This window comes from Pongo pygmaeus, chromosome 9, assembly GCF_028885625.2.
Source record: "Pongo pygmaeus isolate AG05252 chromosome 9, NHGRI_mPonPyg2-v2.0_pri, whole genome shotgun sequence".
Taxonomy (NCBI): Eukaryota; Metazoa; Chordata; class Mammalia; order Primates; family Hominidae; genus Pongo; species Pongo pygmaeus.
Window position 1 is genome coordinate 122024185 of NC_072382.2, and position 26570 is coordinate 122050754.

A 26570-nucleotide genomic window follows, 5' to 3' on the forward strand; every position below is an offset into this window, starting at 1 on the left:
TGACCATGCTGGTCACATCATTGCCTCAATCACAAGGGAGGAAAGAACAGAGGGTCAGGGGGAAAGAGGGAGAGATTGTAACATTCACAGAGCCTCCTCCCACAGCAGGCACATGTAGGCAACTTTATTTACAGCATCTCATTTAATTCTTACAATAAGGCTATGAGATAGAGACACGATTAACCCCATCTTCATTGATGAGGAAACCATAGCTCAGAGTGAGAAACTAACTTGCCCAATATCACACAGCTTATAGCCAGAAATCAAACTTGGCCTTGTCTGACCCTATCAGACTCTTATCCTGGGTCTGCCATTAACTCCCTGCATATTGTCTTGGCAAGTGTTTCCCCACATGGACCCTTACTTTCCTTCCCATAGAGGCAGGGTTTGGACTAGATAATCTCTAAGGGCTGAATTTTAAAGGATGTGTGCCCAGTTCTGCTTTTCACAATTCTTTCCATCTGTTTCCAGATCTTGCATTTTTGTGCAGGTTTCCCCAGCTCTGAGCTCTCTCTCTCCATCCTTTTTCCTGGTTTTCTCCCCATTCCTTTCTTTCCAGCTTCCCTTTCAGTCTTTTCTCCTCTGACATCCACAGCTGTCTTCTCTGTTTGGGCTCCAATCCTCTTTGACTTAGCTTGTAGTTGTATAACCAACATCTTTGGAGGATGACTTGGTGGCAGATCCTGGGCTCAGATGAAGAGCATCCCTGTCCTCAAGGAGTTGTCCTTCTAGTGCAGGAATTCATGGCTGCCTGGATAACAGTGACAACATATGTCTGTAAAGGTGTTCTCAAATACTTCATCCATTTGGCCTTTACAACACCTCTATGAGAGTAGGCATTATTAGCCCACTTCACAGATGGAGAAATGGAGGCTGGTGATGAGAAAGAACCTTAGCTACTTTTCCCAAGCTCTCATACTTAGAGAATGACAGAACTAAGCCTGAGTCTTTCTAGTGACTTTCTACCTAAAGATGGTGGTAGGAAGACTGGGAGTCAACGTAGAGAACCAGGGACAGGGGACATAAGACAATGGTAGCTGTCTGGGCGCGGTGGCTCATGCCTGTAATCCCAGCACTTTGGGAGGCCAAGGCAGGCGAATCACTTGAGGTCAGGAGTTCAAGACCAACCTGGACAACATGGTGAAACCCCATCTCTACTAAAAATACACAAATTAGCCAGACTTGGTGTTGGGCACCTTAATCCCAGCTGCTCAGGGGGCTGAGGCGGGAGAATCTCTTGAACCTAGGAGGCGGAGGTTGCAGTCAGCCAAGATGGCACTGCTGCACTCCAACCTGGGCGACAGAGTGAGAGTTGGTCTCAAAAAAAAAAAAAAAAAAAGACAATGGTAGCAAAATTATGGAGCATGACACAGAGGGGCTGGAGGGGAGCCAAGTCCCCCACTAATCTAGTCCAAGAAGCCACAGTTTCGTCCCCCACTCCCCACCTCCATATCCCTTAGGCTCAGTTGTCATTTGGCAGGGGTAGGGCCGGGGCAGGGGGTGGGGCTTCAAGCCCAGATGACTGTAGAGCAAGTGCCTTGGCACCTTTGCTCTGCTTAGAGATCTGTGAAGGAAGGACTCCAAGAGGGAAGCCCGGGGTAAAAGGGGGAAGCTAGAGATGAGGGAGGGGATTGGGCTTTGTCAGCCCCTCCTGTTGCCCTTCCTCCCTGGCCTCCACTGTCCTGTCTGTGAGGAGGAATGACTAACATCAGCCCCACCCTGCAGAAGGAGGCGAGTCAGCTGTTTGGGGACCCTTAGCAGAAAGTCTCCCTACTTAACCCTGGGGATTTTCAGCATGGCTTTCAGAAGGCACAGACATGATTTTAGAGGGAAGCACAACTGAGGCACAGGAGGTTAGTGATTCTCATAAGGTCCTAAAGAAAGAATGAGACCCTGCTGCCTCCCCAAGAAAACAAGCTGAAAATGGCAACTGAGAGGTGAGGTTCCAGGTAGGAATAGGCAGAAGACTTTTAGGGATGAGTGTGATTTTTCAGTCCAAATATTAATAAAACTATTCTTAAAATGGCAGAGAGGACAGGAGAAATCTAGGAAGTACTTGACAAATATATTTATTTATTTTGTTCTTTCAAGACAGGGTCTCGGCCAGGTGCAGTGGCTCACGCCTGTAATCCCAGCACTTTGGGAGGCCGAGGCAGGTGGATCACGAGGTCAGGACTTAAAGATCAGCCTGGCCAAGATGGTGAAACCCCATCTCTACTAAAAATACAAAAAAAATTAGCCAGGCGTGCTTGTGGGCACCTGTAATCCCAGCTACTCAGGGGGCTGAGGCAAGAGAATTGCTTGAAGCTGGGAGGCAGAGGTTGCAGTGAGCCGAGACTGCGCCACTGCACTCCAGCCTGGGCGACAGAGCAAAACTCCGTCTCAAAAAAAAAAAAAAAAAAAAAGACAGGGTCTCACTCTGTCACCTACACTAGAGTGTGGTAGGGTGATCATAGCTCCCCACAAGCTTGAACTCCTATGCTCAAGTGATCCTCCTGTCTCAGTCTCTGGAGTAACTGGGACTACAGGTGTGCACCACTATGCCTGGCTAATTTTTTTAAATTATCTCTTTGTAGAGCCAGGATCTTGCTATGTTGCCCAAGCTGGTCTTGAACTCCCGGCCTGAAGCAATCCTTCCACCGTGGCCTCCCAAAGTTCTGAGATTACATGTGTAAGCCACCATGCCCACCTGACAACCATCTCTAGATGAAGCACACGTGTGAGCATGTGCGTGCACGCACACACGCATGCACACACACTCTCCCTCCCCTTTTGTGATTAAATGACAGAGCAAGTCTGAACTGTATTTGTATGATGGTATACAATTTTCACAGTCCATCATTAAGTCCTGCATGCACTTGTGCCCAGGACTTGAATTTCCTCATCGTAATAGAAGAAGGGTAGTGCAGGAATAAAATGAAGCGGTGGGCTAGGTGGCCTCTAGGATCTGTACCTCAGTCTGTACTGGCTCCATCCCTCACCTCTCTGGAGGAGAGGAATGAAACCGCAGCCCCCCCAGACATTGAGGGATCCTGATATTCCTGCTATGAATTCCTGAGAGGACATCTTGTCCATGCCTCTCTCTTCTTTTGGAGACGTTTCAAACCCATCCCTGGAAAATGAGAGAAGCTACTTTCTTAGAGACTTATTTTTTGTCTATTTTATATCCTTAAGAAAAACCAACCCCACATTTTCTCTTGGCTGCCTTTTTTTTTTTTTTTTTGGACAGAGTCTTGCTCTGTCGCCCAGGCTGGAGTACACTGGCATGATCTCAGCTCACTGCAACCTCTGCCTCCCGGGTTCAAGCAATTCTTCTGCCTCAGCCTCCCAAATAGCTGGGATTATAGGTGTGTGCCACCACACCCAGCTAATTTTTTGTATTTTTAGTAGAGACAGGGTTTCATAATGTTGGCCAGGCTGGTCTTGAACTCTTGACCTCATGATCCACCCTCCTCAGCCTCCCAGAGTACTGGGGTTACAGGTGTGAGCCACTGCGCCTGGCCTTGGCTGCCTATTCCTACAGGATGCCATCCTCAGTGCCTGGAAGTCCTTTCTTATCTCTCACCTAAGACCCTCATGCTGCTGCATAAGCCCATTACCTCTTGTTCTGCTTTTCTTTTTTTTTTTTTGAGATGGAGTCTTGCTTCATTGCCCAGGCTATAGTGCAATGGCACGATCTCGGCTCACTGCAACCTCCGCCTCCCAGGTTTAAGCGATTATCCTGCCTCAGCCTTCTCAGTAGCTGGAATTACAGGCACACCACCACCACGCCTGGCTAATTTTCATATTTTTAGTAGAGACGGGGTTTCACCATGTTGGCCAGGCTGGTCTCAAACTCCTGACCTCAAGTGATCTGCCTGCATTGGCCTCCCAAAGTTCTGGGATTACAGGCATGAGCCTTCGCACCCGGCCTTGTTCTGCCCTTCTCAGAGTGGCTCCCACCCCACCTTGTTTCTGCTTTCTGTGACAGGGAAATTAGTAGGTACTCCACCACTCAGCCTTCAGACTGTGGCTCCATGTGCCAGAGATCGCAGAACACCCTGTGGTGCCAGGAGTTGCTTCTCTGCCTCCAGCACTCACAGAACCTTATGAAATAAAACAGCCACAGCAGCCGCTCACATCTGTACCATGACTTACAACTACAGATACTTTCTCATCCATAGATTCCCACGCCAACACCCAGGACTAGGGTAAGCAGAGCGGGCAGGATTGTATGGTTCAGATGAGCCATGAGGAGTTGGCTAGCCCTGCCCGACACCATTCCCTCTTCCACTTGGAGATCTCCTTAAGGAAATGGTCACCCCTCGACCCCAGTTGCCACGTTTAGAACATGGTGGCAGCCCCCAGTAGAACATGGACTCCTTTTCTGTTCAACGTAAGAGGGGAAAAAGGAGGGGGAGCCTGGTGTGGGAGGCATCCATAAGCCATCTGTTACCACCCAGAGTTCCCTTAGTTTATGAGTGGTCATTCTTTAGAGCACTGCTTCTCAAACAGTCTGGGAGGAGGACCAGTGTTTATATTTCCAGCCTGTCACAGACATGCACCCAGACCTACTGTGCCTGACAGCATGCAGCTTGCACTTACCATGCATACTCAACAGCACCCAAATGGCTCACACCCAATTCAGCTGGAGGGCCTACTGATGGAGTGCTTGGATGTGCTATTAACATTTCTAATTTTTTTTTTTTTTGAGATGGAGTCTCACTCTGTCACCTAGGCTGGAGTGCAGTGACACAATCTTGACTCACTGCAACCTCCACTTCCCGGGTTCAAGCGATTCTCCTGCCTCAGCCTCCCACGTAGCTGGGACTATAGGCATGTGCCACCATGCCTGGCTAATTTTTGTATTTTTAGTGGAGACGGAGGTTCGCCATGTTGGCCAGGCTGGTCTCGAATCCTGACCTCAGGTGATCAGTCCACCTCGGCCTCCCGAAGTGCTAGGATTACAGGTGTGAGCCACTGCACCCAGCCAACCTTTCTAAGTTCTTATACTCACTCTTTGTCCATATCTGGTCCTGGACCTCCACAGTGCACAGACCAGCTTTGGTCGTTGCGGGGACTTTCTACCTAAAGATGGTGGTAGGAAGACTGGGAGTCAACGTGGAGAACCAGGGACAGAGGACATAAGACAATGGTAGCTGTCCGGGCGCGGTGGCTCATGCCTTGTGGTGCACTACCTTAGTGGAGTTTGCGTTGTGTATTAGAAAGTCTTTTTCCTGTGGTCTCCGTGAGAATTGGCTCCAGCTGACCCTGGGTATATCTTCTTCTGACCTCCTTACCATTCCTCTCGCTCCCTCCCTGGAGATGTTGGGGGATGATGATGGGAGACCCAGCAGGAGAGGGAGGTCCCAGTCTGTCCTTAGCTGACCGGGGTGGCATGACACACACCTACCCTGCAGACTGGAAGACGGAGCAGCATCCAGAGACTCAGGCCACTGCAGCTTTCTGAGCCTCAGCCCTTCACTAAGGCACCCAAAATTGCAGACTCCGCCAGCCCCAAGCTGGGAGTAAATCCTTTTTGTACCTTGGGTTCACCTTCCTCCCCCAGAAACCATTAGGGCAATGAACACCTGAGTGTGGAAAAGTGCTGAAAACGTGGGAAAAGAATTTAGAAAGAAATGAGCAACCAAATTAGGACGAGTCTTAGGGCCTCGAGGAGCAGCCAGAACCCAGGCAACTGACATGCACCTAGTCTGTCCCAGCCCAGCCCCCAAGCACCCGCATAGACAAGCAGACATACACTTCAGACCCCAGAGCGGGCGGTGCACCTAGAGGCAGTCTCTTTTCTGGTCGAGGTTGCTCTTTCAAGGCAGAATTGGGTCCTTGAGGAAGTTTGTGAAAATACAGGAGGGGCAGAGGAGATGACAAGTTGGAGTTTGGGGCAGCATTTGTTATGGGTCTGTGGAGACCACTTCTCCCCGGAAGGGCTTGCACAGGATGGCCCACTCCTAGGACTGTCTAGGAGGTGAAGAAGTGGAAAGGGGGAAAGGAGGAGCCCTTCCGCTCTCATCCCCACTCCTCATAGGCTTTGGTTTGGAGGAAGAAGGCCACAGTCAAGCTGAGAGTACTTAAAAGGAAAGTGGCATGAGGTCACCCCAGCAGGGGCTTCTGGGGTTCTCCCACCTTGGAGCCTGGGGGTCTGGCAGGACAGGGCAGGATGTGTGACCAGAGCCCTCATAAGTGGCTGGGTTTCATTCCTATGGGCTTCAGACACCAAGAGTTCCAAGTGCCCACCTGGGCTCTCCCTGGACTGGTGAGCGTGCTGGTGGGCGCTCCTGGGGTAACAGCAGATCTCTGGGAGACTCAGGGAGGGCAGGCCTTTGTGCCAAGCCAGGAGCATGGGAAACAGCTGCAGGCATCTCCCAAAAGCATCAGTGCTGTTGTTGACTCAAAAAATAATAGGTGTTCATTTGCATGGCATTTTACATACAGCTTCCACGCACTGCCTTTCATCTCCTACCACTGGCACCACCAAAGCCCCCCATGTGTCTCCTTTCCTGCCTGCCACTTCTGGGGGCCTCATGGTCTCCCCCAGACTCCCGGTCTTCCCCACCACAGCCTAGCCCACCCTTGGCTTAGCCCAGCCAGAAAAACCAGCGGTTGGCCTTGCCTGGGTGTGCCCAGTCCAGGTTTGTACGAGAGGTGTGGGCAGGTAGCCTGGCATATCTGGACCCCACTGGGCACTTCAGTTGGGGACACTCCACCTGCCCCAGTAGGGGGCTTGCCTTCCCTTCAGCTGCTTGGGCTGGAAAAAGGAACGAAAAATCGAAGCCAGGAAGCCCAGAGACGTGCGGAAAGGAGAGGAAACTGGGTGGTTGCTATGACGATGGGGTCTCGGCGCCCAATTTGCATAGGGCGATGATTTCCATACTGCAGGGTGCATTTCCATATCCCTGCCTCAAAGCCTGTTGGGGTGGGGAGGGGGAGAGGTCATTTGAAATTCAAATGAGGATGATTAAGGTTTTCTTGAGGAGGGAAGTGTGGACAAAAGGGGTTAAGCCTGCTGGCAAATGTCGGCTCCAGGGCTCCAAGTTATCAAAGGGAAGTGTGTACTTGACTGGCTCCCTTCCCACCCCATCTCCACGGGCCCCTGGAGAGCTGGGGGTGGTTGGAGGAGTTGGCACTGGGCTGGGTGTTATAACTTCTGCCTCACAGGAGAGCCGGCTGGGTCTCCGTCCCTTCCTGCACCTGGGCTCCATTTAGCCCCTTGGTGTCCTGAGGACATCTGAGTTCATGGGAAGGACCACTGAGTGAGTTCTGGGGCTGGGTTCATGCCTTCCTCCCTCTGGTGACCTCGGACTGATCATCTCAGGTTGTCCTTCAGCGAGACTGGGGAATAATCCCTGCACTTTCTTGTTTGGCAGAGGAGGTATGAGGACAGATGGATTCTGGACTCATCTTTATCACAAACCTGCGACCTCACCTGAGTTACCGTCCCTCTTTTGGCTGGAGTTTGTGCATAAGATGAAGGGTCTGAATCTGAGGGTCTCTAAAACAACTTCCAGCTCTGAGGTGCTGGGGTCTGTGAACACACTCTAATCCTTTTCACACATCAGTTAGTATTTGTAAGGCTCTTTGAGCAGTGTGAATTGCTGAACCCCTAAGTGTCTCTAATGTGTTGGGAAGGGCTCCTCTGCTCTGACTTTGGGGTAGTTACTTAAAGGCTATCTGCTCAGTTTCTTCCTTTATGAAACAGGGGTAATGATAGTCCCTACCTCATAGTGCTGCTGTGAGGATTACACGAGTCAACATTTGTAAAGCACTTAGAAGAGCGCCTGCCAGATGATAATGCTATTTGCTATTATTAGTATCAGCAGGACAAAGTGTCCACGTGGTGGGCGCTGTGACCACCAGCCACTCCAGGGAGCTTCAGTTAGAAATATGGCCTGTTTCCCAGGAAGGCTTGCCTATAAATTTACTCGTGGTCAGCACACTGTCGCGTCCACACACGTCCAGGACTCTTGAGTTGGAAGCATGCTTCAGTGACTGTCACCCCGCAAGAAGCCCACTCTGCCACCCAGGGAGATGCATCTGTCACATTAACCCACTGTGGGCTCCTCGTGTTGATCCTAACTCAAGTTTGTCTTTGCTTCTTAGGAAGTAGGAACATGGCAGGAAGAAGGGGAGGGAGCTGGTGGAAGAACCTCCTCCTCCCAGGACCCAGTGCTAAGAGATGGGGCAGATTCACTGAGACTAGATGTTGTAGTTCCAGAAGACCTAAAAGTCCTTTTTTCCCATTGAGTTTCTGCAGCAACTTCATATGAGGTTTCATTTGGAGATAACATGGTGTAGTATGGACAGCCTTTGCTGGTAGACAGATGTAGGTTTGAGTCTCTACTCAGTGATTTATTAATCAGTAACCTTAGGCGAGGTAATTAACCATTCTGAGCCTCAAGTGTCCTCATCTGTAAAATGGGGATAATAAGAACACCCACTCATAGGGTAGTTGTGAGGATTAAATACTGTCATGTGTATAAAATGTTTACTACAAAGCTTGGTGCGTAGTAAATGCTCAATAAATGTCAGCTACTAATTAATCCTTATTATTTGAAAACAGTGTTCTGCTGCCAAAATGTTTGAAAATTCTCTGATCTTGCCCTATTTTCCTATTTTATAGGGGAGGAGACTGGGGTCAGAGAAGGGGGATGATTTTCCCAAGGTCACAGCGGGAGTTCAAGACCCATGTTTCCTTAGGACCCTTTCCCTGCCCCAGAAACAGGTCCTCTGTCCTTTGCTTTTGTTTTGTTCCTTTCTGCTATTTTGTCCTTTCCTTGGACAGAGCTTCTCCTCTGCCTACCACCCTTCCCTGAGAAGTGGCCCAGCACCAGGTGACCTGCTCCTGCCACATCTCGGGGTCACCATACCCTTCGATTCACTTTCAGGGGCTCTCTGTGACCCTGGCCTGTGATCCCATGGCTCTAGCCTCTCACCGGCTCTTCCACAAGGGTTTTTGCTCTGTTCTCAGGGCCTCTGAGTGCATCTTTCCCCTGCACTCCAGCCCTGGGGACACCACTCCAGAGAGGAGTGGAGAGTGTGACCCTGATAGCATCACACCGCGTCATGGAAAGGACACGGCATCTCCACTCTCTGACAAGCCCTGACCCCTCTGAGCCTCACTTTACTCAGTGGTAACACAGGATTTCTGTAATTCTGGCCCTGCAGACCTCACAGGCAGGGTGAGGATCAAATAAAAAATGGACATGGAAGTGTGCTGCAAAATGAAGGAACAACTGCATTTGAACCAGGCATTTTGGTGGCCAGCACATGGACCTTGGAGCCAGGACTTGGAGCTCTGAGTTCTTTCTCTCCAGCTCTGGAGCAAATGACCTTGGGCAAGTTACATAACCTCGTCCAGCCTCAGTTTCCTTATGCGTAAGATGCATTGTGAGGAATGAATGAAATGAGAGTCTATCTGTAGCAGTTTTCAAAAGTGTGAGTTGTTTTACAAATGTGAGATTGCATCTCTAGGTGTAAGCTTTCTCACTCCACACGCACCCCCCTGAGCTGCACTGAGCACATCTTTGTGCCCATGTGAGAGCCAGCGCCCAGCTGAATCCTGCACCTCTGGTAGTTCCCCCTGCTCTTTCGCTCTCTACCCCTTCTCACCCCCACTTTCCTCAGCCTAGGGGAGAGGACTAGGAAAGAGCCCCTTGGACTCTTACTAACCTTAAAACTCTCTGAGCCCCTTCCTCTGGCAAGGCTGGGGTAAGGCTGGGGTAAGGCTGGAGCGGTGCTGGTCTGGAATCAATGTTTAAAGAACTCCATGGGCTATCGTGAACAAAGTCAAGTCTGGGCATTGGAGCTCAGAGATTTTGTCCCTGTGTTGCCATTTGCTGGTCGCATGACCTTTAGCACATGGCTTGTCCTTTCTGGGACTCAGTTTCCTTACCTGTAAATGGTGGGTCCAGAACAAGGAGTCTTTGGTTCCTTTCTAGCACAAAAAAGCTCTGATAGAAAAATAGCGTCTGGGTGGGGCGTTTCTCTGAGATGTGTTTTCGGGTGCAACTAGAACAGAGCTCTTATTTAACTTCCTTTGAAGTTGGACTTTTACTATTTTTCCAAGGCCAGGGGATTATGAGTCAAGGTTTTGATTGGGAACTGGGATCTTCTGGCCCCATTCCTTGCAGCAGTGGCCTGAGTGCCTGGACACTTTTTTCTGAAGCCTGGTGCTGTCTGCTCAGGATGCTCCTTCTGCTTAGCCCTGACCATGCTGCCACTTTTGCCCCTGGCTCTATGACTGCAGCATCAGTGTGTGGCCAACAGGCGATGGGGTTGAGGCAGGGATCTCCTGTTGCATGGGAAGCCCAGAGGGCCCCATCTCAGACCGAGAAGAAATGTGGGTTGTATTTCCTAATGAAAAAGGAGACCTTGCTGAGGAACCTTCCCTTTCTCAAAAAATGACATGAAAAATTGCAATAGGAAGCTGAGGGGATGCTGGGCTCCTCTGTAGCAAAGGTGGGTGCAGCAGAGCTCCTCTGTCGCCTGTGGCATGGCCCTAGCCTCCTGGTATCTGTGAGACCAGCCTGGAGAGCAGGCTTCAGGGTTTGATTTCATGACTGTGCATGTGAAGGAAAGTCATCAGGATACCCTATAGGCCATGTCACAAGGAAGCCCTGAGGTTGGTCATGTTGACTCTCCTCTGGGTAGAGAGGTATGAGCTTTAAACCATGAAAACTCCCCAATCCGCAGACTGTCAGGGGTAGAGAGAACCTGACAGATCATCCAGTCTTGGAGTAGTAAGTGAATGTCTTCAGGAGCACTAATTCTGGTCATCTCTAGTGGTCGGTGAGCCCTGAGTTTAGGGAAGAAAAAGGGAAAGCCAGGATCCATTAGTGATGTCTGCCCTGGGCATGGCTTGCACACATGTGGCATCTTTGCATTTGCTATCCACACCCTGGCTTGACCCAGGATTCTCAGCTAGTGGAGAAATAAGACTCAGACCTCCCAACTCCTAAACCAGTGCTCTTCTCACAGTCCCTCATGGGACCTCCTGGGTCCTATTCTTCAGATGGCTTCAAGGATTGCTTTCAGGCTCCCCCTGGATATTTCTTCACTCCTAAGAAGGAGGTAGCAGGAATGGAGACAACAACTTTTTGTTTTAATATAATGTTTAGAGGAAATTGAAGGCTACGGAGATTAAGCCACTTGCCAAAGTTGAGCATGAAACAGCCTCCAAAGTGACCCTAGAACCCAGTTTACTGTGCGTTTTCTGGACAGAACTCTGACCATTAGGCCACACTTCCCAGTTCCTTGGATGAATCTCAAGTACCAAAAAAGGTAGGCGTAATGTCTGGGGGCATCCTGGAAAAAAACTTGTTTTGGGCTGGTTTAAATGACCATGCTGGAAGCTTCTCCATTTGTTCTGGTGGCTGGCTGCTCAGGAGCGCTTCCAAGGTCCCAGTAGCTTAATGGTTGCTCTCCCAGGAAGTGCCAGCAAGGTGCCAAGTGGTCCTGTAGTGTCACTAGAAGTCTTACTGGGTTATACTGGAAAGCAGAGCTGGTGAGAAGAGAACCAGAGATGGGAGAGGCTCGGCCCCATTGCCGAATGTTCTCTGCATTGTTTACCAGGCAGAAGTGAAAAATCCTGCTTGAACAGTTTTCCAGCTTCCACCTCCCTCACCCAGAGAATTGCTCCCCAGGCAAACTCACATCCCAGGGCTGCCAAAGCTATGCAAATCAGCCTTCTAGCCTGGGCTGTTGGCTCATCTTGGAGGTGGGAAAGCAGGACCCTCCTAGGGGCCCCATGCCCAGCTCCTGGTGTTAGGGGCTTGGCCAGGGAGCTCAGGTCACTGTTGATCAGTGTCCACGGTGTCCACGGATGCCAAGGAGAGGAGAGGTGGAGGCGGAGGCTGCTTTTGACACTGGGCACCTCCTCCATTAGGATCCTTGGACTTTCCTCTGCAGCACTTCACTGGGTATTATGGCCGTCTTGGCCTAAGGAGATTCTGTTGGAATCTTGGGGCTCCCCAGAATTTTAGTGTGCCTTTTACCCTCTTGATCACTTAATTCAAATTCTGTGGACCTAGCTGTTCTCATGTTTAACCCAAATCCCTCCAACTGCAGCTTGGCTTCTCACTGGGAGCTGTTTGGTGGAGATGCACAGTCCTGGGCACTGTGTGGGAGCAGGGATATGCTGGCGTTGGGGGTTTAATTTGGGTCTTCGATGAGTCCTTAGACATTCTCTGAGTTTGAGATGCCAGAACCTCGCACGGTGACTCATGCCTGTAATCCCAGCGCTTTGGGATGCCGAGGCAGGAGGATTGCTTGAGCTCAGGAGTTCCAGATTAGCTTGGACAACATAGTGAGACCCCGTCTTTACAATTTTTTTTTAAAGTTAGTCAGTTGTGGTAGCACACCTGTGGTCCTAGCTGCTGGAAAGGCTGAGGTGGGAGGATTGCTTGAGTCTAGGAGGTCAAGGCTGCAGTGAGCCATGATTGCACCACTGCACTCCAGCCTGGATGACAGAGTGAGACATTGTCTCAAAAAAAAGAAAAGATTCCAAGAATGGGGTCTTGTCAGAGTGCGAAGAACACAGTGCTTTGGGGTTGGAGACATGGTTTGTTTGTTTGTTTGTTTGTTTTGTTTTGTTTTTTTTGCCTCCCCCTGAGGATCATTCCCCACATACCTGCATGCTTTAAAAGCTCTTTCACTTTGTGCAATCACTTACTCTTGTTCACGCTCAGGCTCAGTTTCCTCACCTGTAAAATGAGTTGAATAATAAAACCACATCTTCCCAAAGGCCTGGATGATCTCCTGCATTCCCACCCAGCCTTATGAGCCAGGGTTCCTGGGCATATGCCCTCTCCCACTTTCTTGCCATTGAGGCCTCCTGGCCCAGAGATTCCCAGGGGTCCATGAGAACCAAAAGAGGCCTGGAGAGATCCCAGCTGTTGGCCCTTCCTGCTTGGCAGAGATCTCATCCATTTGCTCCCAAGACCTCCAGATAGGGAATTCTGGCACTTCCTTTGTGAGCCCTTTCTGCCCCACCCCTACCTTCTGTGTACTTAATCTTTTATTTGTATGCAGAACCAACAGGACCCAGGGAAATGGTGAAGAGAGTTCTTTGGTCCTCCCTGTGCCTCTCTTTGCAGATGCTGTAGACAGTGACAAGATTCTGGGAGGGGAAGAAAAAGTCCTGGTACGTTTCAATCAAATGCATTGAATCCTAAGACTTTAGCAGATAGAGGGAATTTGGGAGGTCGCTTGAGATCCCCTTTGACGCTATCAAATTGACTCATCAATTCAAACATCACTTCTGTAACAGCCCTGAAATAAGCAGCCTCCACTTGAATATTCCTTAGGATGGGGAGCTCTGTTTCGCTGCAGGTTTCACTGTGGGACAGGTACACTTTTTACAGAGTTCTTCCTTATGCTGAGAGGAGGCCCGCTTCCCCACAGCTTCTACCATTGTTCTGCTCTTTGGAGCTGCAGGCTAAGCCTGCTTCACTTCCAGGCCAGTATATGGGGAGGAAGGAAAAGTCCACTGACGTTTATTTCAGCACTGACTGCACCAGGCATAGGGCCAGGTACTTTCAAATGTTCCCTCAATGAACCTTTTCAACTTTTATTTTGAAAAATTTCAGACCTACAGAAAAAGGAAAAGAAACTTCAATGAACAGCCACATATCCATCATCTGGATTTAATAATGAACATTCCGCCATATTTGCTTCATCTATTTCTCTGAAGTATTTCATTTATACATTTATTTTCAATATCTTTTTATTCTGGACATTTTCAAACAAACACAAAAGGAGAGACTAATACAATGAGCCCCCATGCACTCATCACCCCTTCTCAGCAACCATCAAATTCTTGCCATTCTCGTTACTGGAATATTTTCTTTTAAATTACAGACATTATAACATTTCAGTCCTAAATAAGGGAATATGCATCTCTAAAACATGAAGACATTTTCCTTCTTAAGCACAATATCATTATCACACAAAACAAAACGAATCCCTCATTTAATTCTCACGGCAATTTTGATGGTAAAGTATCTTAAAATATGCACACGCATTTTTAATCGCCTTATGTATCAGCTATGATTATTTCTATTCTTGGTTCCAGTTTGAGGTTGGTTGTTGGTATTGCTGAAAGCAGTCTTCATCAGGTTCCACCTTGTAGCAGGTGGTCTTAAAAGTGGAGCATATCTTTGCACAATTGGACTACTTTAGCTGATTATCCAATATGAAGTAGAAAAGCAGATTTCCAGTTTACATTATTTGTCAAAATAGAATTCCCTAATAAAACTTTTGGTTGACTTTTTTACATTTTTCTATCATGGTAAAAAATGCATAACATAAAATTTAATCTTAACCATATCTTTTCTTATTTATTTATTTATTTATTTATTGAGATGGAGTCTCGCTCTGTTGCCCAGGCTACAGTGCAGTGGCATAATCTTGGTTCACTGCAACCTCTGCCTCCTAGGTTCAAGCAATTCTCCTGCCTCAGCACCCTGAGTAGCTGAGATTACAGGCATGTGCCACCACGCCTGGCTAATTTTTGTATTTTTAGTAGAGACGTGGTTTCACCATGTTGGTCAGGCTGGTCTCGAACTCCTGACCTCGTGATCCGCCCGCCCTGGCCTCCCAAAGTGCTGGGATTACAGGTGTGAGCCACCGTGCCCAGCCTACCATCTTAACCATTTCTAAGCATATAGTTCCACCTCCCCTATCTTTGATTTTATGTAGTTGATTTTTTTAGCCTAAATATGGGACTTTGTATTTATTCCTGTTACATTTTATCTTGTTGGTTTGGGTCTCCTGTTAGAGCCTACCAAATATTTTCTAATCCTGATTCTGTGGTCTACTTTTATGTATTGCTTTCTGCTGTCTGCTTTGAATCACTTCCAGATTTGATCCGCCTCTATCTTTATTAGCCTAAGCTGTTGATTAAGGTCTAAAACCATACTCAATTTTTTTCTGCGTCACTCAATGCATTGGAGTTATCGGAAAAACTGTGTGAGTTTGGTAGTTAAGAAATCTGAACTGTTGTCCTAGTTCAGGTTTTCTGGGGCTATGTGTGGCCTCAGGAACGTGTTTTCCCCTCCGAGGTTAGAATTTGGTGTTGGACTCTGAAAATAATGCTGCTGGCCATATGTGTTCTGTCCTGTTCTGGTTTTTCTGCAGTGGCAGCCATCTTCCAAAGACAGAGCCAGGGCTTGGAAATAGAACATGTTCAGGTTTCTCTGGATGGGGATACCTGTGGTTTCTTAGGTCTGAATAGGAGGTTAGTTTATTTCACAGTTTCTCAGTGATTTGGATCTGTTAAACATATGATCCTTCAGTACCTACTGTTTTAGACACTTGGGGCACAAAGATGAGCAAGATGTAATAACCCTGGGCTCTGGGACCTCACAATCTCATGAGGGAAACAGACACATAAGCCACTGACTCTAAAAAACATGGTATGTGCTATAAGGGATAAGAGCTGGGTGCAGTGCCTCATGCCTATAATCCCAGAACTTTGGGAGGCTGAAGCTTGAGGCCCAGAGTTCAACACCAGCCTAGGTAACCTAATAAGACCTCATATCCACAAAAAAAAAAAAAAAAAAACAAAAAAACCACATTAGCTGAGCATGGTGGCACATGCCTGTAGTCCTAGCTACTCTGGAGGCTGAGGTAGGAGGATTGCTTGGGCCCAGGAGGCAGAGATTGCAGTGAGCTGAGATCGCACCACTGCGCTCCAGCCTGGAAAAGAGAGTGAGACCCTGTCAATGAATGAATGAATGATGCAGAAACACAGAGGAGGAAATCCTTTGTTTTGCTTTGGATAAGCTTCTTGGAGAATGACATTTAAGTTGGGTCTTGAAGAGTGAGTATTTTCTAGGTAGAAGAGGAGGAGAGAAGGGCCTTTCAGAGGGAACAGCATATGCAAAGTCCCCAACACAAGATCAGGCTCCACCTTTTGGGGGAGTGGTCTAAGGTGTCTGGAACCCAGCTCTGCAGTTTAAAAGCCTAGCCGTCAGCTTATCTCACTCAATTCTCACTGTATTCCTGGGAAAGGAATGAAACAAGAATCATGACCTTGTTTTACCACTGAGATATCAGGAAGTCCCTGCTTTGACCAAATTCACATAGCTTCGTGGTGGTGGAGCTCAGGCTCGAACCCCAGTCCTCTGACTTCCAGTCCAGGACTCTTTCTGAGTATACCCTGCTGCTCCTCCACACAGCATCTTACAGGAGTAGAAAAGTTTCTGGTGATCGTGGACCAGTATTTAACACAATATAATCATTGCATCTCTTCCTTTCTCTGGGAAAGAGGAGTACCTTCAGTACTGTTTCAAAGATGAATAAATTTAAGCATTCGAGGAATGATTGGCCAGTTGCCTTAATCTGGAGCATTGGGGCCACAGCAGAGCCCCCATGAGCTAAATCACAGTCTGCAGTTCCCAGGTACCACCTTCCATGCCTTCCTGTAGGCTGGGTGGGGACAGCTGCTCCATGGAACAAGTCCAGTGACCACGGAAGGAAAGCAGGAACAAGCATGGCAGTAAAATGAGGGCTGCGGTGGTTCCTCTTCAGCCAGATCTGGAGGGAGAATCAACAGCATCACCAGATATGAACCTAATACCTCCATTAGACTATGTCCCTATGTCTCAGCCTAGACACATGGGCTCGGAGACATGAGGGAGGCCATGTCTCCCAAGAGCTGTCTTACCTGAGTGCCAAAGGCTGAGCCATGTGCTACTCTCTGCCCTCCTGGAGCGCTAGGGGCCAGTCTCCTGGGAGGCCGTGGCTGGCCCCTGCACTCTAATCCTGCCCTTCAGTGTGCCTGGGAACAAGGAAAATGAGAGATACCGCAGCAGATAAGAATGAATTTGATGAGAAGGGGAAACTCCATCATCAGGCTCCAAGTGGAGCAGATGCATCCTCAGGGTGAGATGCCTCTTGAGAAGGGGGCCACGGCCAAACTTCCGGGCAACAGAAATGTTTGATTGTGTTGGTCATTTTCAAATTAATCTCTGAATTGTGCTTACACACCTTTTTCATGTTATGGGTCTCACTAACAACATCATAATGGCATTCACAGAAATCAAAAGTGAAGACATTTTTTAATTGTCCACAAACCTGATGACCCTCTCCAAGTCAAACTGTTATACAATGCTATTTTTCTCACTTTCTAGGTCTCATTCAAATGCATATTGTCTCCTTTCTTGAAAGCCCCTCTCCTCTTACACTCCAGGGCAGCACACTTACCTGGTCTTTCTTCCATTTGACTGCCCACTCTTTCTCAGTCTCTTTTGCTGGTGCCTCCTCATCATCCAACCTTGACCCTTTTTTCTTCCTCATCTAGGCTCAGTTCCTTTGTGGCCTCACTGGGTCCTGCAGCTTTAGTCTACCACCCATAAGCTGAGGGCTACACAATTGATACCTCCTGACTGAACACTTCTCCTGAGTCAAACTCATTTCCCCACCTCTTCTGGAATATCTAATTGGCATCTCAAACCTTGCATGTCCAAAGCATAACTCTTGAGTTCTTCCCCAAGTCACCCCATCGCAGTGAGTGGCACCACCACATCTTCATCGACGACGCCCAGACCCTAGGAATCATCCTGGATTCCTTTCTTTCCCCTGCCCTCCACATGCTCCCATCAGCCAGCCCTGTCAGCTGTCCATTTAAGTACATCCTGGCCCTGCTCACTGCATCTACTGCCACCATCCTATCCAGCCCGCTGCCCTCCCTCTTGGGCCATTGCAGCAGCCTCCCAGTTGGTCTCCCTTCCTCCTCTCTTACAGGTGTAAAGGCTTAGGTCAGATCATATTACTCCTCTGCTCAGAATTGTCAGAATGATCCATCTTCCTTGGATTGAAAATTGCAGTCTTCATCACAACCCAACTAGCAGATCCCATGCCAACTCTCCATCACTACTCTCTCCAGCCATACTGACCTCATTATTGTCCCTCGGCGTGCAAGCCTGTTCTTGCCTCAGGACCCAATCTTTCCATCGGAAATGATCTTTCCTCAGGCCTTCGAAAGACTGGGTCCTCACTTTGTTCAGAGAAAATATCACCTCCCCTGAGTGGCCCTCCCAGGTCATCCTGTTTCTGATCAGCCTCAGATACTCTCTACCACCTTACGGTGACTTCTTGTTCTCCACAGTAATTATCTGTAAATGAAAGCACAGTGCATTTTTGTTGGCTTAGTTCTTTCTTATGTCTTCTCAACTAGAAAAGAAACTCCATGAGGTCAGTGACTTCCTTCTTCTCCAATATTGTATCCCCAGTGCCTGGAACAGCGCCTTGCACATAGGCTGTGCTTAGTAAACACTTGTTGAATTAATGAATGTGTTCTTTTGTGAAGTCTTTGAACATTACTCCTTATTAACCCAATGTTACAACATCACAACGTCACAAAGGGATTTTTTTTAAGATAAAAGCAATTTTACCTTCATCTACCCCTTTCAACACAACTATTGTGGCTGTGGGTCCTTCCCGTCTTTAGCTCCCTCAGCAGATCTCTTTTTTTTTTAGACAGAGTTTCACTCTGTCACCCAGGCTGGAGTGCAGTCACGCAATCTCAGCTCACTGCAACCTCCGCCTCCCGGGTTCAAGAGATTCTCCTGCCTCAGCCTCCCGAATAGCTGGGAGTACAGATGCCGACCACCACGCCTGGCTAATTTTTGTATTTTTAGGAGAGGCGAGGTTTCACCATATTGGCTAGGCTGGTCTCAAACTCCTGACCTCAAATGATAGACCTACCTGGGATTACAGGCTTGAGCCACTGCACCCAGCTCCCCTAGCAGATCTTATATATCATCATAGCTGATCTTAAAACCAGGCTTTGCTCAGAGATCATTTTGCATCTCACCTCTTCCTCTTTCTCGGGACCCCACCTGCTCTTCATCCTCTGCTGCCACCTTGCCAGCCCACCCGCTCTCATAGATGTGTCATGACCTCATGACCACACAGGAAAGGGCTGCACTTGCCCATGGTTGTTTAGGACACAGTTGAGGAAAAGGGGTTAAAGTTCCAGGGAATTATCTTAGACCCCATTCATTCATCTCTCAGGTGTTTCTTGAGCCTCTTATCCGTGTTAGGAACTGTGGTCATTTTGTGGCCACTGAGGACAAAAAGAAATGGGTGTCACTGTCCAGCTCTCAAGGAATTCATAGACTAGCAGAAGAGGGAAACATACAAAGAGGGAGTGACACAATGAGTGCTACGCAACCAGCAGAGAGGCCTCCCGGATTCCAGAGGGGAGAGGGACTAACTCCATGCTAGGGAGCAGTGCATGGAGGCACGGTAACGTGAGTGTGTGTGTTAGGATGCAAGTGAGTACTTTGTGTGGCTGGAGCTCAGGGTACCTGGGAAAAAAGTAAGGTAGGATTGTGAGTGGCATAAGAGCAGAAAAGGTAGGCAGGAGACAGGACATGTGGGGAATTCCATGTTGTGCCAAGGAATCTGACTTTATTCCAAAGCTATTTTGAGAGTTTTGAATTAGTTTACTCATTCAACCAATGTATTTTGAGCTCCTACTATATATATATATATATATATATATACATATTATATATGCATATTATGTTTAGAACACAGCTGAGGAAAAGGGGTTAAAGCTCCAGAGAATTCCGTTAGACCCCCATTCATTCATCTCTCAGGTGTTTCTTGAGCCTCTAATCCATGTTAGGAACTGTGGTCATTTTGTGGCTACTGAGGACAAAAAAAATGGGTGTCACTGTCCAGCTCTCAAGGAATATATATACACATATATATAGTATATTGTATATGCATATTAATATATATGCATATGCTACACAGTGCTGGGCTCTGAGTGTACCGTATTTAATAAATAATTATTTTCCTTGCTGTTATAGAACCAATAATACAGGAGACCCAAAGGAAGGTTGTGCGGCAGCTCCAGTCCTGGAGAGCTATGTGAATAGGAAGTTTTATTATAGCAAAGAGTGAAAACGATTCTGCTAACAATAGGTATAAGTTTAAGCAAATCATGGTATATCCGTATAATGTAATATTATGTAACCATTAAAAATGATATTTATAAGCATAGAAGCATTTATGATGTTCCTTAATAGCATAGGAGAAATATTTGTGGTGCTCACTGGAAAAAGTGGGATAAAAGTCTATACGGAGTGGTATATATCCATGAAGAGAAACAATTATAAAAAATATCATAAAATATACAAAAATATTAATTATGACTTCCTCTCGGTAGAGTGATTTTTCCACTACTTTAGACTTTTTCTGAACCAAAAAGCTTTGCTTTTCTTCCTCTTATGTATTTATTTATTTATTTATTTTGAGACAGGGTCTCATTCTGTTGCCCAGGCTGGAGTGCAGTGGCACAATCAGGGCTCGCTGCAGCCTCTACCTCCTGGGCTCAAGCGATCCTCCTGCCTCCACCCCCTGAGTAGCTGGGACTACAGGCATGTGCCATTATGCCTGGCTAATTTTTTTGTATTTTTAGTAGCAATGGGGTCTCACTGTGTTGCTCAGCCTGGCTCAAACTCCTGAGCTCAAGTGATCCTCCTGCCTCGGCCTCTCAAAGTGCTGGGATTACAGGCATGAGCCACCATGCCCAGCCACTGAAAGATATTTCCATTAAGCACATATTTACTTTTTCAGCCCAACATTTATAGTAAGTTGAGGGTGAGAAAAAACAAGAAAGACAGCTGCCTAGCTGACATACTTTAGGTGTCATCTCTCCTGGAGGGCTGGGCTAGTAGCATGACTTCTGTCCTAGGGAGTCCTTTGGGATCCAGGCTGGTCTCTTCTTGGTCCCTTGGTCCCTGGAGGGATGTAGCAGCTGCCATCTGAGGGGGAAGCCTGGGCATAGAAGCATGTGGTGGAGTGAGCTCTCCGGTTGGCATGGCCAGCAGTCTTCCCCACAGACTCTGATTTGCTGTGTGACCTCAGACAATTCAGCCTCCCCTCCAACGTGACCCTTTACCTGGCTATCACCACCCTGGAGGAGACTTTCCAAAGGTGTTTCCAGGAAACAGGTCGAGGAGGAGGATCCCAACCACAAGGGAAGCAGGTGTTCTTTTTCAAAATAGAGCCACACGCCTCTCAACATCCTAGTTTTTTTCTAACCTTCAGCCTCTTCCAAACCTGCTACCAACTAATATACACATATTTTTATCTTTTCTAGGAAATGATCGAAATGGCCTAGATTTCAACAGGCAGGTAAGAACTTGGGTCAGAAAGAAACATTTATTCTATAAAATTTGGGCATCACCTATACTGTCTGGTATGGAGGAAGACAAGATTAAGTATAGTTTGGGGGTGTTTATTCACAAACCCCAACCTTTCAGGATCAAAGGACCTTGAGCCCAATCTCCCACCCCAACCCATGAGCCAATGTTGGGGTCTCTTCAGTACCCTCTCAAAAAAGGGCTAACAAATGGAGGACCTGTTTAGGGTAAACTTTATACCAGATGTGGTCCAGAAATCTAAGACAACAGCTCTTTTCCTGTCAATGCTTAGCCTGAGTTGCCTCTTGGGTGAGTGTTTGCGTGAATTCACTGTGTACAGAGGAATTTATGGAGCCACAAAGGATGAGGTGCCTGGGTTGCCACAGAGAATTCCTGATTTAAAGGGAGAAGCTAGAGAACATAACAGGAAACAGGCAGAAAGAGCTCAAAAAAGAGCAGGTAACCAGGCTTGGGGGCAATGTAGACATGCGCCTGGTTCTTTGCAAGGAAACCAAGTTGAATGAGGTTAGACTTAGTTAGGAAGGGCTTTGGGCCCAAGAAGGTGGTGTTGGAAAGATTGCAGGACAGATGGATGCGGATGTGTAAAGAGAAGGGGGAAGCCGAGGGAGAAGACTTGCCCTTGAGGTTGGAGGCTGATGGGAAGATGGCGGGGTGGGAGGTAGGACAGGGTGTGATGTCAGAAGCAGATGGCGGGAGTGGGAGAGTTTGTTGGGAGGAGAAAGGCTAAGCTGGAGCCAAGCAGGGAGCAATAATGGGAAGTCCTAGAGTGAGGGAGAGGGGTAAGAATTAAACACAAAGTTAGAAAGCCTGGGTTTTCGTCCCATTTCTGCCACTAACTAGGTGTATAACCTTAATCAAGTTATTTAATATTTTTGGTCTGAGTTTTCTCAACTGAAAAATTAATTTATTCCATAAATTTGGCAGTGGGGGAGTGCTTGCACTATGCCAGGTATGGGAACACAAAATTAGGACGTGGTCTCTGCCTTGAAGGAGCTCAAAGTCTAGTATAAGGACAGGGTGGAATGTCTACAGAGAGAGGGAGAAGGAGAAACTTACTCTTAAGTGAATAATTATAATACAACCTCATTTATGTTTTACTAGAGGTATGGAAAAAGCATAAAATCAAATAGAAATAGGAACAGTTAATTCTTCCCAGGAGCTCAGAGCAGGCATCATGGATGAGGTGATTTCTGAGTTTATCTTTGAAGGATGAGTAGGAATTTTTAGTCAGAGAAGAGTAACGTAGAAAGGGAGATGGCAAGAAGGAAGGAAAAGGGCTGCATTGGGTAATCACTAGGATTCCTCCCCTAGATTCTGCTATCCTGAGTCCAGATCTAGATGGAAGTCTAGGATGGGGGCTGGAGATCAAAGGCAGTCATAGGTTCTTCTCCTCCTTTATCTGCAGAGCGATATGAAGTCACTGTTTTGTTTTTAAGACAGGCTATCACTCTGTTGCCCAGGCTGGAGTGCAGTGGTGTAATCACAGCTCACTGCAGCCCTGACCTCTGGGGCTCAACCAATCCTCCCACCTCAGCCTCCCAAGCAGCTGAGATCACAGGCATGCACCACCACGCTTGGCTAATTTTCTTTATTTTTTGTAGAGATGGGGTTTTGCCACCTTGCCCAGGCTGGTCTTGAAGTCCTGGGCTCAAGCAATCCTCCCTCCTCAGCCTACCAAAGTGCTGGGATTACAGGCGTGAGCCACAGTGCCAGGCCTGAAGTCACTATTAACATTTCCTAAAAGGCTGTTAATTCTGGGTACATTCTTCACAGTCAGAGAGAAGAATAATGCTGAGTCCTAAGCCAACACCTTTTAGGCAGGCAAATTCTGCAGTTTTATTCATTGGGAAGGCTGGGGAGTTTGCTAACAAATGAAAGCTAACTACCCTCCCTTTACACCTGAGAACTAAAACAGAGATAGGCTTCAATTAAAGAGAGATCTAAGTTAGCTACAGAGAGGAAGGACTTCCAGCCAATGCAGTTTATTAAAAACTACCAAGGGAGGGAAACTGTAGAGTCAGCATCTCACTCAAGGTCTTTAAATGGGAGACAGGTTCTTATCTCAGAGATAGTTTGGCCAGGTTTGCTTCAAGGGCAGGAAAATGGAGGAGATGCCCAAGGATTCTGTGATCCTGATCCTAAACAGGTTGGGATGTGGCCTGGGCCCTGTGCTTTCTGCCCTGAGGACTCAGGATTCCCCAGCCCAGGGCCCACCTCTCCCGGCCCCAGCCCCTTGGGACGAGATGCATGGGGAGGATCCTCTTCCATACCGAGACACGGCAAGGCCAGCCTTGCAGGGAGGTGGCCAGCTTCACAGGCCCCATGGGCTTGGCTGCCCATGTGATTTGTTGGAAGCTTGAGACACACTAGTGCTGGAGAGAAGGATGAGGGCAGCCCCTCTGACCCTGGGAGGCCCCTGACCCTTGGAACATCTTTGGGGTGTGGTTTCCCCACAAGGTGGCTGCTGCCGGGAGTGGGCCTTGCTGGAGTTTGTTTCCCTTGGATGAGCCCTGTGGGGTGGGTTGTCCCCTCCCTCTTCTGGGAGGGGTTTGGATTCTCATCACTGGCAAGAACAGACATGACAGATCTTTCCTTTAAAGAGGGTGGAGGGAATTTTGGAGGAAGAGACACTCTGCCCGGTCACGTTCATTTACACACTCAGGCTGGAGCTCTCCTCTGCTCACACTCACAGCAGCTCACCTGCAGGTCAATGGGTGGGCACCCAGTACTTCCCAGGCCCCTGCTTGAGGGTCACACCCTCACACTTCACAGCAAGGGAAGCAAACTAAAACTTGCTGACCGCCAGGCTCGGGGCAAGGCGCTTCTGGCACTGTGTCTCCTTTAATTCTCACTCTAAACCAATGAGGTAGGTGATACAATCCTCATTTCATAAGTGAGAAAACTGCCTCCCAGGCAGCCCCGCCTTTTTCAGAGAAGGATTTGAGAGATTAAATAACCTGATGAAGTTTACACAATTGGTTGACGGGCTGAGCCAGGATTTGAACCCATATCTCTTTGACTCCAGAGCCCATTTTTCCCATGAGGCCTTGCTGCACCTGCCCTGCTCCCTGTGTCCACACACTGTCCCTGGGGAGAGGCCTGGGAGCCAGAGATTGAGTGTGACCTCACCATGACTAACTGGGAGGAAATGGGAGGTAGAGGGAGCAGGGAGGGGAAGAAAGAATGGTTGTGTAGGAGCAGCCTCTGCATCTGACACAGACAAGGGGTTGGCAGACACAGGGGAGCAGAGAAAGAGTCACTGCCCTGGGTGAAGCTCCTGTTGCAAGGCCCCAGGCCAGTTGGTGCAGCCAGATTCTGGGTGAACAACAGTCCTGAAGTTGCATGAGCAAGGAACGCTCATGGCTCATCGGGAAGTTTCCACACTGAGCCTGTTAACTTCCTGGTCCCAGGAAGGCAGACTGAGTCTGTCTGGGGGAAAAGGGTGGGAAGGTCAAGGGACCCAGAAGCAAGGCCAACCCTCCATCCCCAGGGCAGATAAGATAGACTTGAGAGGCAACAGGCTAAGGCCCTGGATAGGGACTCAGAAGCCCTGGGTTCCAGTGCCGTCTGTCCCTCACTAGTTGCTGCCTTATACAAACCTCTTCTTTCTGGGGTTCTGTTTCCTGATGAATAAAATGGAAAAGCTTGGCTGAGATGCTGTCTAAGGCTCCAAACAGTCTGCATGTTACTGTGTCATTACTTATCTCTTGCCATATTTTGGATGGTTAGTTGGACTCTGACTTCCACTCGACTTTCATTTTATTTTATTTTTCCATTGAGGAGAAATCAGGAAGAAAGTCACCCTTGAGCTGTAGAGAGTGAGGGGAAATATGTCACGTGGAATTTTTCCAGCCTTTATGATTGTGTGTGAGCCAGCTAAAAGAATCATTTGAAATCTAGAGGGTGAAACAGAAGGACCCAGTAGGCTGGATCTAGGACCATCCATTCAACCTTTGAATATGCAGCCATTCTTAAGTGCTGGATAGAGAGGTGTCCGTTGTTAGAAGATAAATTGCAACGATACATAGTGAATTCTGTGAGAGACATGAGAATGCTAAGCTCTACCTAAGGATATTACAGAAGAGATGGTGTCTGAAGTGGGTGGTGAGGGAAGAGTAGGGCTTTGACTAGCAGAGAGGGTTGGCAAGAATATTCCAGGCCTAGGAGATAGTGAGTTGTCTCCCTTGCTGGGTTAGGCCAGGCTATGAAGATGTTGAATGCCTAGCAAAGAAGTCTGGGGCTTATTCTGTGGGCAGTAAGGCACTACTAGGTGTTCTCAAGCATGACTAGTTTCATTTACTAGAAGGGCATTGGAGGGGAGTGTGGGTGAGAAGGGAAGGGAGGATGAGTGATGAACTGATGCAAGAGAGGCCGAGTGGAATGCTGCTGTAGCCAGAAATGTGAAGGATACAGACAGAGCATGAAAGTTATGCACACAGGCCAGGCGCAGTGGCTCATACCTGTAATCCCAACACTTAGGGAGCCCTAGGTGGGTGGGTCACCTGAGGTCAGGAGTTCAAGACCAGCCTGGTCAACATGGCGAAACCCCATCTCTACTAAAAAATACAAAAATTAGCTGGGCGTGGTGGCAGGTGCCTGTAATCCCAGCTACTCGGGAGGCTGAGGCAGGGACAATCGCTTGAACCTGGGAGGTGGAGGTGGCAGTGAACTGAGATCATGCCACTACACTCCAGCCTGGATGACAGAGCGAGACTCTGTCTCAAAAAAAAAAAAGAAAGAGAGAGAGACAGAGAGAGAGAGGGAGGGAGGGAGGGGGGGGGGAAGAGAGAGAGAGAGAGAGAGAGAGAGAGGGAGAGAGAGAGAGAGAGAGAGAAAGAAAAAGAAAAGAAAAGAAAAAAGAAAAAAAGAAAAGAAAGAAAGGAAAAGAAAGAAAGAAGGAAATGCGCACAAACATAGAGCCTGGCTTCCTGGCTGTGAATCCTGGCTCCAGCACTACCTGACCATGTGACCTTGGGCAAGTTCTCCAATCTCCCTGTGCCTCAATCTTCTCATCTATAAAGTGGGGAGAATAGTGATATCTGTCTCACAGGGTTATTGTGAGGGCCAAATGATGTGTAGTTACCTCTTAGACAAGTATCTTGAACGTATACACTGTATATTTGCTATTATTATTACTATTTCAGTAGGCATAGAGAGACCCAGCTTTAAGAGATAATTCTGAGATAAGATCAGGAAGATTTTGGCAACAGATTGGGCATGGACAGCAAAGAAGAGGGATGAGTTAAACATGGCTGAGAATTCTAACTTGGGATGCTGAACATTGGTGGGACCTCAACCTATCATCAAGAAGACAGAAGGTGAAACAAACTTATCCAGATGATGGGAGGAGAAGGAAGGGCAGAGAATGAGCTTTGGGCGCCCAGTGCATGG

At 48.0% G+C, this 26570-nt stretch overlaps 1 protein-coding gene and 1 long non-coding RNA gene across 8 annotated transcripts in view; one reads left to right on the plus strand and one right to left on the minus strand.

The window, feature by feature from the left end:
- POU2F3 (POU class 2 homeobox 3) overlaps positions 1-26570 on the plus strand; it is an 82722-nt gene that overhangs the window by 9533 nt on the left and 46619 nt on the right. For 5 of the 7 annotated variants that reach the window (XM_054439144.2, XM_054439146.2, XM_054439147.2 and 2 more), the window contains one exon: positions 21116-21150. The exons of the other annotated variants lie outside the window; for them this stretch is intronic. In XM_054439144.2, coding sequence (XP_054295119.1) covers positions 21116-21150 — 35 coding nt within the window. The remainder of the gene's footprint in view (positions 1-21115; positions 21151-26570) is intronic. 7 annotated transcript variants of the gene reach the window in all.
- On the minus strand, positions 105-17268 carry LOC129007849 (uncharacterized). The gene is made up of 8 exons (XR_008492405.1): positions 17203-17268; positions 16664-16777; positions 12668-12698; positions 7424-8405; positions 6235-6387; positions 5525-5587; positions 4997-5067; positions 105-751 (listed from the first exon to the last, which is right to left on the minus strand). It is a non-coding gene; the product is annotated as an uncharacterized LOC129007849 (long non-coding RNA).